A 12,274-nucleotide genomic window follows, 5' to 3' on the forward strand; every position below is an offset into this window, starting at 1 on the left:
TAAGATTAAATATGTCAAATAAGGGTGATATTTGCTTATTTTCTGTCCGATAAGATAATTCTTCTCACTAAGCAGATTTTATGTTAGTGTTTTACTTGTTTTAAGTGTTTTGGTCCTAAATGATGTCAGTAAGATATTACAGCTTGTTGCTGAGATTTGATGAGCTATATTGAGTAAAACATGCTTGAAACTAGAATACCAACTGTAGCAAAGCTGTGTCATCAACACTCACAAGTATAAAACTACTTTTTAAAGTAATAATTTCTTATTTCAAGCATGAAAAAAAAATCATGATGCCGTGCGCATATCATTATGTCAAGATAATGGCACTAGCATTTACTTCATTTAAGAATATTTTTCAACATATTGAGCAAAAAGGTCTTTTTTTTCTCTACTAAGAAAAGTGCACTTGTTATTAGTGAGAATATACTTATTTTAAGCTATTTTGGGGTTCATTGAGGTTAGCTAATTTAAATTTTCTTGTTCTATTGGCAGATAATTTTGCTTAGTTCAAATAAAATACCCCTAATTTTTGTATTTTTTTTCTTGTTTTTGAACACTGACTTTTTGCAGTGTTTGTGTGAATATGACAGCTTATAGCAAGGATGCTAATCTCCATCTGTGTTCTCTCAACATATAAACAGATTGACCTGACAGCCCAATGCAATTCAATAAATAAAAAGACAAGCATTTTGCAACAGTTGTAATCAAATAAAATAAACATTGTTCGCATGTTTGGTTTTCTTGTAACCATGCTTTCAGTTTTACTTTGAAATTACCAAGTTTTGGTAACTACAAGGGTACACACCGTACCCCTTATTATCAACTTCTATTTCCATCATAACATACACTTACGAACCACGTTAGATACACCTTCTAATAAAATAACTTAAATAATGAATATAAATAAATAATAATGACGCTCAATTTTGAAATTGTAAGATATGTACAATGTGTTTATTAACATAGTAAATGTTTGATTACCGTATTTTCCGGACTATAAGGCGCACTCAAAATCATTTTTTTTCCTCAAAACTCGACAGTGCGCCTAATGTACGGAATAATTCTGGTTTTGCTTACTGACCTCGAAACAATTTTATTTGGTACATAGTGTAATAATAAGTGTGACTAGTAGATGGCAGTCAAACATAAGAGATACATGTAGGCAATATGATGGCAATATGACTCATGTAAACGACACCAACATTTTATATGTTCCATTGAGAATATAGAACATTACACACGGCGCTCAAAAATCTATCAAAATGTTTTGGTACGACTTGGATTGTACTGTGCTTCAACATAGGAGTATTATTATGGTGTGTGTATAAGGGAAGACATATTATCTGGCGTTTTGTATCGCAATATTATGCAGAAGCAATTTTTCTTACCTTCTGGTACCTGCTGATCTGTATTTGGGGTCTGCATAAGTCCTGAAAAATTGTGTGCGTCCGCCTTTGTAGTCCGTGCCGACACCGTAGTCGATAAGCTTCTTCTTTTTCTCTATCTTCTTGTTATGTGACATCCATCCTCCGCTGTTGCCATTTCTAATATAAAGTAGTGCAAAGTTCTTACTTATATCTGCCAGTTAACTCGCCATGAAAGCGCTAAAACATACCGGTGTAGTGAGTTTTCATTATTCACCCAAGGAACTTTAGTTATTAGTGAATTCTGGTCGGATGGTTTATTACAGGACACATTTCCAGCCTTGTTGTTGTTGTTTCCGGATGAGGAGATGCTGCTCCGTTGTTAATTGAAGTAAAGTCTGAATATAATTAAAACAGTTAGCTCCATCTTTTGACACTTCTTCCACTCTCGTCCTTGCACGCTACACCGCTACAACAAAGAGAAGATGCTGTCGAAGGTTAGCCACGTAAATAAGACCGCCCACAAAACGGCGCATCCTGACGCGACTGTCAGAAAGCGGCTCAAAGATGATCTATAAAACATAATCTATGCAACATTTTGACCAAAGAACCACCATTATATGTTATGTAGACCACAAGGAAGTGCTTCACATTTAGAAAAAAAAAATAATAATATGACTCCTTTAATGCGCCCTATAATCCAGTGCGCCTTAAATATGACAAAAGATCGAAAATAGACCATTCATCTGCAGTAATCCGGTGCGCCTTATGGTCCGGAAAATACGGTAATTCATGTGCGAGCCTCCCTTATTAAACATTATATCTCGGGCGTAACGATAACAGTATTTGCAACACTTTATGACGTCGAACTACACTGCAAAAAGTCAGTGTTCAAAAACAAGAAAAAAAAAAAAAAAAATTAGGGGAATTTTATTTGAACTAAGTAAAATTATCTGCCAATAGAACAAGAAAATTCGGCTTGTCGAGACTTTCCAAAACAAGCATAATTAGCTAACCTCAATGAACCCAAAAATAGCTTAAAATAAGTATATTCTCACTAATAACAAGTGCACTTTTCTTGGTAGAAAAAAAAAGAGACCTTTTTGCTCAATATGTTGAAAAATATTCTTAAATGAAGTGAACACTAGTGCCATTATCTTGACATAATGATATGCGCTCGGCATTACATTTCTTGAAACCAGCAAACTTATACTAAAAACTAATTTTATTGTTCTTAATGGAAAGGCAACAAGGCAAACTGCTTGTTGCTCTCGGGGTCTCCTAGCCGCTCAGGCAAATCATATGGTCTAAAAATGCATTTTTCCTTCGATAACATGACATCATTGCGCCAAGTGCGTTCTCTTTCAGTCAATTAGTGCGCATATTTACAGCCCGGCCCCCGGCCAAGTTTTTTTTTATTGTAATTTTGAAGAATTTATCTGAATGTGCATGAACTATTTCTGTTCAAAATTGTTTGAAATGTCACATGTTAAATGTTTAAATATTAACTGTCAGTTTACTGTACTGTGCCAACTGTACTACTATATGAGTACTTTTCTATTGTTTCATTGAAAATAAAACAGCAAAGTCCATTTGGCTGTCATCTGTTTTAATTATGAGACACAATTGTGTCAAAGTCATGATTTTTTTTTCATGCTTGAAATAAGAAATGATTACTTTAAAAAAGTAGTTTTATACTTGTGAGTGTTGATGACACAGCTTTGCTACAGTTGATATTCTAGTTTCAAGCATGTTTTACTCAATATAGCTCATCAAATCTCAACAACAAGCTGTAATATCTTACTGAGATCATTTAGGACCAAAACCCTTAAAACAAGTAAAACACTCTAACATCAAATCTGCTAAGTGAGAAGAAATATCTTATCAGACAGAAAATAAGCAAATATCACCCTTATTTGAGATATTTCATCTTACTTAGATTTCAGTTTTTGCAGTGTACAACCACAATAATCATCCGTTTTCTATGCTTCTTGTCATCATTTGGGTCACGGGTGAGCTGGAGCCTATCCTAGCTGACTTGAGGATACAGTCAAGAAACCATCCACACTCACATTACATCATCTAATTAAATAGTGACGGTCCGATTTGAGCAACTTTGTCAACGTGAATGTTTGTGTGTGCCTGACCTGAATATCAAAGCATATTTTGTCTGTTGCAGGGATGGCAGACTACCAATGCCTTGCTGTGCACAGCCAAGATGGAAAACATGCATCTTTGTATGACAAAATTATCCTGCGCAAACCAGAAAAGCAAGAATTCTTTGAGCAGCCCCTGCCATACTTCATCCCCCCAGCCATCTTTTCACGTCTCGACAGTCCCGTGGATTATTTCTACCGACCCGACGTCAATCAAAGACTGTAAGCGTCGTCGTCGTAATGATGCGATGCTAATTTCATTTTGGTGCTCACCTTTTATTTCACGTTTCTTGACACAGGCAAGGAGATGTACAGAACAAGACCAATGTTATTGGTTTGAATAGAGTCCGGCGGTCTCACAATGCCATTTTCGTCAGTTTCACGGATCCTAATGTGCCGAGCGAGTGCATGGAGGCGGCCAAGACGAACTGGACTCGAATGTGTCAGAGGGACAATGACAGGCAGGCGGAGGAAAAACTGGCAGCGGTATGTTTGCAATCACGTTCAGGTAGGGGTGTAACGGTACACAAAAATGTTGGTTCGGTACGTACCTCGGTTTAGAGGTCACAGTTCAGTTCATTTTCGGTACAGTAAGAAAACAACAAAATATAAATTTTTTGGTTATTTTTTTAACAAATTTGTAAACAATGGCTTTATCCTTTCAACATTGGGAACACTATAATAATTCTGCCCACGTTAATCAACATTAAACTGCCTCAAGTTGTTGCTCAGATTTTAAAAAATGACAAAACTTTTCTTCTACATATAAAAAGTGCAACATTAATCAGTTTCATGTCAACTCATCATGCTTAATTTATTACAGCATTTGGGAAGCCTGTAGTTGATTTTTATTATGTAAATGTTATATTTTTATTAGGGATGTCCGATAATATCGCCGATATTATCGGCCGATAAATGCGTTAAAATGTAATATCGGAAATTATCGGTATCGTTTTTTTTATTATCTGTATCGTTGTTTTTTTTCACTATTCTTTAGACATTTTAAATTGCCTTTCAAATGTCTATTCTTGGTGTTGGCTTTTATCAAATACATTTCCCCCAAAAATGCAACTTATACTCCAGTGCGACTTTTATATGTTTTTTTCCTTCTTTATTATGCATTTTCGGCCGGTGCGACTTATACTCCAGAGCGACTTATAGTCTGAAATATATATATATATATATATATATATATATATATATATATATATATATATATATATATATATATATATATATATATATATATATATATATATATATATATATATATAATTAGAGATGTCCGATAATATCGGTCTGCCGATATTATCGGCCGATAAATGCGTTAAAATGTAATATCGGAAATTATCGGTATCGTTTTTTTAATTATCTGTATCGTTGTTGTTTTTTATTTTATTTTTTATTTTTTATTAAATCAACATAAAAAACACAAGATGCACTTACAATTAGTGCACCAACCCAAAAAACCTCCCTCCCCCCATTTCTTTCTGTTATCAATATTCTGGTTCCTACATTATATATCAATATATATCAATACAGTCTGCAAGGGATACAGTCCGTAAGCACACATGATTGTGCGTGCTGCTGGTCCACTAATAGTACTAACCTTTAACAGTTAATTTTACTCATTTTCATTAATTACTAGTTTCTATGTAACTGTTTTTATATTGTTTTACTTTCTTTTTTATTCAAGAAAATGTTTTTAATTTAGTTATCTTATTTTATAATTTTTTTTTAAAAAGTACCTTATCTTCACCATACATGGTTGTCCAAATTAGGCATAATAATGTGTTTCTTTTGTCATTTTGATTTAAAAAGAGTAAACACAGTTGTTTGCCAATAAATAGCTTCACACAACCATTAAAGGCCTACTGAAAGCCACTACTAGCGACCACGCAGTCTGATAGTTTATATATCAATGATGAAATCTTAACATTGCAACACATGCCAATACGGCCGGGTTAACTTATAAAGTGACATTTTAAAATTCCCGCCACACTTCCGGTTGAAAAACTCCTTTGGATATGATTTATGCGCGTGACGTCACAAAATCCACGGAAGTGGTTGGACCCCATCTGACCCGATACAAAAACCTCTTGTTTTCTTCGACAAAATTCCACAGTATTGTGGACATCTGTGTTGGTGAATCTTTTGCAATTTGTTTAATGAACAATGGAGGCTGCAAAGAAGAACGTTGTAGGTGGGATCGATCGGTGTATTAGCGGCTAAGTACAATACTTACAGCAACACAACAAGGACTACTTACTACGCCTAGCCGATGCTTGCCGCCAAACCCACGGATGAAGTCCTTCGTCGCGCCGTTGATCGCTGGAACGCAGGTGAGCACGGCTGTTGATGGGAAGCTGAGGGCTGGCTGGTGTAGGTGGAGCGCTAATGTTTTTATCATAGTTCTGTGAGGTCCGGTTGCTAAGTTGCTAAATTAGCCTTAGCGTCGTTAGCAACAGCATTGTTAAGCCTTACCAGGCTGAGAATTTTTAACCGTGTAGTTACATGTACATGGTTTAATAGTATTGTTGATCTTCTGTCTATCCTTCCAGTCAGGGGTTTATTTCTTTTGTTTCTATCTTCATTTGAGAACGATGCTATCACGTTAGCTCAGTAGCTAAGTGTGTCACCGATGTATTGTCGTGGAGATAAAAGTCACTTTAAATGTCCATTTCGCGTGCTCGACTCTCATTTTCAAGAGGATATAGTATCCCAGGTGGTTTAAAATACAAATCCGTGATCTACAATAGAAAAAGGAGAGTGTGGAATCCAATGAGCCAGCTTGTACCTAAGTTACGGTCAGAGCGAAAAAAGATACATCCTGCACTGCACTCTAGTCCGTCACTCTAACGTTCCTCATCTACGAATCTTTCATCCTCGCTCAAATTAATGGGGTAATCGTCGCTTTGTCGCTCCGAATCTCTCGCTCCATTGTAAACAACGGGTAATTGTGAGGAATACTAGCTCCTGTGACGTCACGCTACTTCCGCTACAGGCAAGGCTTTTTTTATCAGCGAGCAAAAGTTGCGAACTTTATCGTCGATTTTCTCTCCTAAATCCTTTCAGCAAAAATATGGCAATATCGCGAAATGATCAAGTATGACACACAGAATGGATCTGCTATTCCCGTTTAAATAAAAAAAAATTCATTTCAGTAGGCCTTTAATGAAGTGTCAGTATATTTAATCCATCATAACTTTCTAAATACTGACCTGATTTTCAGATTATTTCTTAGTTAGCTGGCAACAATTTTGATGGTGGGCATAAATACTGTACTATAATCTTCAATTCACAAAATACAACCAATAGTAATGTTCACTCTTATTTGTGAAAAGTTTTTTCAGCGCAAAAAGTATGATTAGAGTAATGAAGCTGTATTTTCATTTGCACTTTAATATTATTGACAGTTTAGTTAAGAAACATATTCATTAATAATTTAGTTACATTTTAGCACATCATAATTGTGTGTAAATGTAATTTTCGTTAGTTATTAGGAGTCCCTTATGCAGTATATTTGGTTAATACTTACTGTTTTAATCAGCCTAACCTACGTCTATGGTTTATTTGTTGAATAAATACTAATCTTTGTGATTAACACATTGTTTCATATCTTTTGACAAGGTTGTTAACTGTAAGGAGGGTAGATATAAATATTGAATACGATTAAAATAAAGGGTAAGATTACTAATTCAGTATTAATATTTGAGTGGACTCTGGGCCTTTCTATAGTGGACAAGTTTGGCCTAGAGTTCAAAAAGGTTAAAAAGAAACCCTGGTTTAATATAAGCACGTATGTATTTCTTATTTAAGTTATCGTTGAATCAGGGGTTTTTGGTACCATAGATTGGAAATACTTTTTTTCAAGGACCTCTTTATAATATTCATACCAAATTCTGCAATTTATACTCCCATTCTTAATATTTTAACCCAAGTACTTCAGACCTGTTTAATAAAAATAATCCTGTGAGTCACTTGAACTGCTGAGTTTAGGGTTACTGTAGTTCACAACATTTGCTAATCTTTAGCAAACATTTTATCTATCTAAAAACAATTTTTGTGCCTAGATGTTTGAGAGCCGGCCCATCTGGTCACGGAACGCAGTCAAGGCCAACATCAACATCCACCCTGAGAAGCTCAAACTGCTCCTGCCGGTCTTTGCCTACTATATGGTGAGATAACGGGACATAAAGTGCCAGATACGGAATAAACATCACTACATGTGTCTTTTTTTAATCCTCTCTGTCATCTTGAAAAGCAAATTAAAACGAAGCATTTGAAATGTTTTTTGAATAAGAAATCAATTAAACAGGCACTGTTGTGTTTTACTCTTATCCTGATTTACACCTTTAAAGAATAAACTCCGAAAGTGCCAACATGTATTATTTTGTACTGAAACTGAATAAGTAAGAAATTCTTACTACATCAGCAGAACATTGTTAGGGTTTAACTAAAGTTAGCTTATTCATACAACGATAGTATTTGTTTAATTAAATAGCAATTAAGCTAAATATTAATAGCACATACCTGTATTTATTTCATTGTTCAACATAAAAGCCTGATATTTCACAGGGAGTGATGCTGTTTTTATTTAATTATAGTCACAGTTTGGCCGCTTATTATTATAAAATTATTATTTATTATTAGATTATACAATCATTCAGTATTCATTAAGTATCAAACGTTACAATTATTGCTCCTTTAAAAAATAAATAATAATAAATATCTATATATATATATATATATATATATATATATATATATATATATATATATATATATATATATATATATATTATTGTATGTGTGTATGTATGTGTATATATATATATGTATTTATAAATGTATGTATATATGTGTATATGTATGTATGTATATAAATTTATATTAAAAAATGTATATATGTATGTGTATACTGTATATACTATATGTGTATTTATACATGCATAAATATACATGCATAAATATACATACATATACATTTAATTATAGTCACAGTTTGACCATTTATTATTATATAATTATTATTCATTATTAGATTATACAATCATTCAGTATTCATTAAGTATCAAACATTACAATTATTGGTCCTTTAAAAAAAAAAATATATATATATATATGTATATATATATATATATATATATATATATATATATATATATATATTTATATATATATATATATATATATTTATATATATATATATATATATATATATATATATATATATATATATATATATTTACATATATATATGTATATATATATATATATATTTATATATATTTATTTATATATATATATATATATATATATATATATATATATATATATATATATATATATATATATATATATATATATATTATTGTATGTGTGTATGTATATATATATTATTGTATGTGTATTTATATATGTACAGTATGTATATATGTGTATATGTACTGTATGTATGTATATACATATATATTAAAAAAAATATATATATGTATGTGTATATATACTGTATGTATATTTATACATGCATAAATACCTCGACTTACAAGTGTCTCAGCTTAGGGTGTAACAATCAGCACGTTAACATCGAAATGTCCTCAAATAAGCACATAAAGTTGGTCTTTTCTTGTATTTTAATGACGTCACTTCCAACATGTAAATATTATAGGCTAGATAGGATAGGAGCTCTAGGCCACACAACACCTAAGAATACAATAGCACACAGGCTAGGCATACCTAACAAGTGAACAATATTGCTGTCTAAAACACTACATTTGCCAATATAAACGAGTATCAAATCGTTATAAATTGATTATACATTTCTCGTGTGTTAACCATACTTTGCCAATAAATCTGATTCTGATAGTCTCCAGAAGCTTATTCAAAATATCCAGTAACAAACGTGTCAGCATCATTTAACGTACCTAGTCATGATCGTGATTTAGTGAATTATGGTGGCCACTCGGTGTAGACAATTACTATTCCACTTCAACTTAATGTAAGACAGCATAAGTCAAATGCAGAGAGTTTATAATAAATGGATTAGTGATTTTCATATTTACCATTAATCTCAGCTTGCGCAGTCCTTTTATATCATTCCACACTATAATTAAAGTATGTGGGATTTGTCCTGCTGTAGTTTCAGATTGATATCGATATCAGCCAATACTCAAGGCTGAAATATTGTTATCGTATTCAAAGTTGGAAACAGTTGAATCGGGATACCCGTCGTGAAATAAAATCTGCTCTTATCTATTAAGTAATGTCATGAAGTCAAATGTGGGAGCAAGTTTAACAAATAAAACAACTTTTTCTAAGGTGACTGGACCATGGAGAAGTCTGTGGATCAAGTTTGGTTATGACCCCAGGAGGACAATTGAGTCCAAAAAGTACCAGATGCTGGACTACAGGATGCGCTGTAGCACCAAGAACGGTACAAAACAGAAATCAGAACTGTGTAATACATGGTTATAGTAATGAGGGATTAAGTTGTTGCTGGAATAACAATTGTAGATTTAAAATGTCATTTGTTGGATTTAACCTCTGAAATTAACTCATATTTTCTTTGTCTCTCTCACTCTGTCTTGCATGTTCAGCATATGTACTATCAGACCTACCAGTGAAACCCAAGAGGAGTGCCCTGAACTACACTCTGCCTATTGCGTTCAACAAGACCGGTCAGTAGATGCAATGCAGTGTTTCCCATAAACTGACAAGATACCTGTGGCGGTGGGGGCGTGGCTAAGGGCGTGGTCACCATGACATCATTGAGTAATTTGCATAATTTACTACAATGATATGATTTTCTCTAAAAAGGCTAAAAAAATGTATACTTACTAATTAATAATGACAGTTTTGTTTTAAACGTCCATGCATTCATCCATCCATTCATTTTACAATATAATTACAACACTTTATGTACATATTTATATACAGATTTGAACAATAAGTTATTCACTGAAATATATTTATTAATTGTGGTTCTTACAAAAAATATATCTTATAAAAACATAAAAGCTAAAATGTCTCTTAAAGCTCTGCCCCTTTAATTAGTGTATACTAAATCATTTAACTTTGGCCTACTACTACAACCATATTATTTACCAGCAACATAAAGTGAAACAGAGGCAGAGGTGTCCTGCCACAGTCAGTAACAAATAAACAGAAAACAGTAGTGGTGGTAGATAGACACAAAGCTTCATCAAACATCTGATCCACTGAACAAAGAGCTCCAAAAATCTTGATCCTCCACTTCTCTTTTGTAAAGTAAATCTGAACAGCCGATATGGGCATCTACATCAACTATATGATTTGCCTGAGAAGCTGGAAAGGACAAAAAATTAAATAAAAATAAAAATACATTTTTTTTGTGGCGGCCTTAATCCTTTCGTGGCGGGCCGCAACAAATAAATGAATGTGTGGGAAACACTGCAATGGTAGTAAATCAACTTAAAGGGGAACTGCATTTTTTGGGGAATTTTGCCTATAGTTCACAGTCATCATGAGAGACAAGGCGACGGATGCATTTTTTTTTTATGCATTCTTACTCGGAAATATACGTAAATAAAAGTCCCGGTAAGTCCTCTATTCCACCCATAAACCCCTTTAAAAAATTAACCAAAAAGCGCCAACAATACTCCGTTTATATTTTGTGACTTGAGTATTAACCAAGTTTTAGTGATGTTGTTATTATACGCTGTTGCGTCTGACCAGTCTTCCTCTCAGGGAATTAAAGTCACTGGTCAATCCCAAGTTCTTTCAGATGACATATATGTTGAGTAAGAAGGACCATCAAGACAGAATAGGAATATTATCAAGTTTTACTAAAGCTTTAGGAGACCAGTCCTACACTGCGCTAATACCAGCATCTAGAAAAGGTCTGAAAGCCAAACGGAAAGAGACAACTTATTGAATACGAAAACAGCCCCCACCCTGCCCAGAAAGGAATACAGCCTCATTGTTCTAATACTGATAAGGTAAAAAGGGAGTATGCTATACTCCCACATTCCAACCCTTCAAGGTAAAGCACAGCGTTTCCTTGCAGACATAAGATACAAGCAAAACGAGTACACATGGGAAAATATTAGCTGCTTTAAACATGACTATGAATAAAGAAAGAACTCTTAAAAATATATGCATTCTCCACAACGCGCTAACGCAGACAAACTATTTTTTCGTAGCTTGTTCTGGCGGTATTGACATCAGCGGCTGCGGTGAACTGCTCGAAAGTTTTTTTGTAGAATGCATGTAACGCCTTTCACCTGGATAGATGAAGGATGAAGACATAATCTGACGAGTTGGTCAACTTTGGCATCCAATTTAGACCCAGAAATGGCGGGAAAAGACACAAAGAGACATTTGGTCTGCGTTTGGTTCCACCCCCCATTTTTTTTTCGCCAGGATTTTGAGTCATTCTTCATCTCGATGGGAATTTATCAGCACCCTGTCAATCGGCACCCTGTTCGTGTTTGATTCCGGAAGTAGCAACACACATGTTGCCAGAAATCAGATTTGCGCTGCTTTTGAAACAGAAATCAAAGCGCGCAAGAAATCAGTCCGAGAAATTATTAAAACTATCAAAATACGGTAATTATTGTACATATTACATATTGTTATGAAGGTGTCTGTTACTACATTATATATATACTTGCAGTGTGTATATTGTACATATTACATACTGTTATGAAGGTGTCTGTTACTACTTTATATATATACTTGCAGCGTGTATATTGTACATATTACATATTG

At 33.7% G+C, this 12,274-nt stretch overlaps 1 protein-coding gene across 3 annotated transcripts in view; it reads left to right on the forward strand.

Moving 5' to 3' along the window:
* gtf3c5 (general transcription factor IIIC, polypeptide 5) overlaps positions 1-12,274 on the forward strand; it is a 34,285-nt gene that overhangs the window by 13,828 nt on the left and 8,183 nt on the right. For all 3 annotated transcript variants that reach the window (XM_062031696.1, XM_062031697.1, XM_062031698.1), the window contains exons 3-7: positions 3,547-3,745; positions 3,823-4,009; positions 7,597-7,701; positions 9,845-9,959; positions 10,123-10,203. In XM_062031696.1, coding sequence (XP_061887680.1) covers positions 3,547-3,745; positions 3,823-4,009; positions 7,597-7,701; positions 9,845-9,959; positions 10,123-10,203 — 687 coding nt within the window. The remainder of the gene's footprint in view (positions 1-3,546; positions 3,746-3,822; positions 4,010-7,596; positions 7,702-9,844; positions 9,960-10,122; positions 10,204-12,274) is intronic.

Source organism: Entelurus aequoreus, linkage group LG21 (assembly GCF_033978785.1).
Source record: "Entelurus aequoreus isolate RoL-2023_Sb linkage group LG21, RoL_Eaeq_v1.1, whole genome shotgun sequence".
Lineage (NCBI taxonomy): Eukaryota > Metazoa > Chordata > Actinopteri > Syngnathiformes > Syngnathidae > Entelurus > Entelurus aequoreus.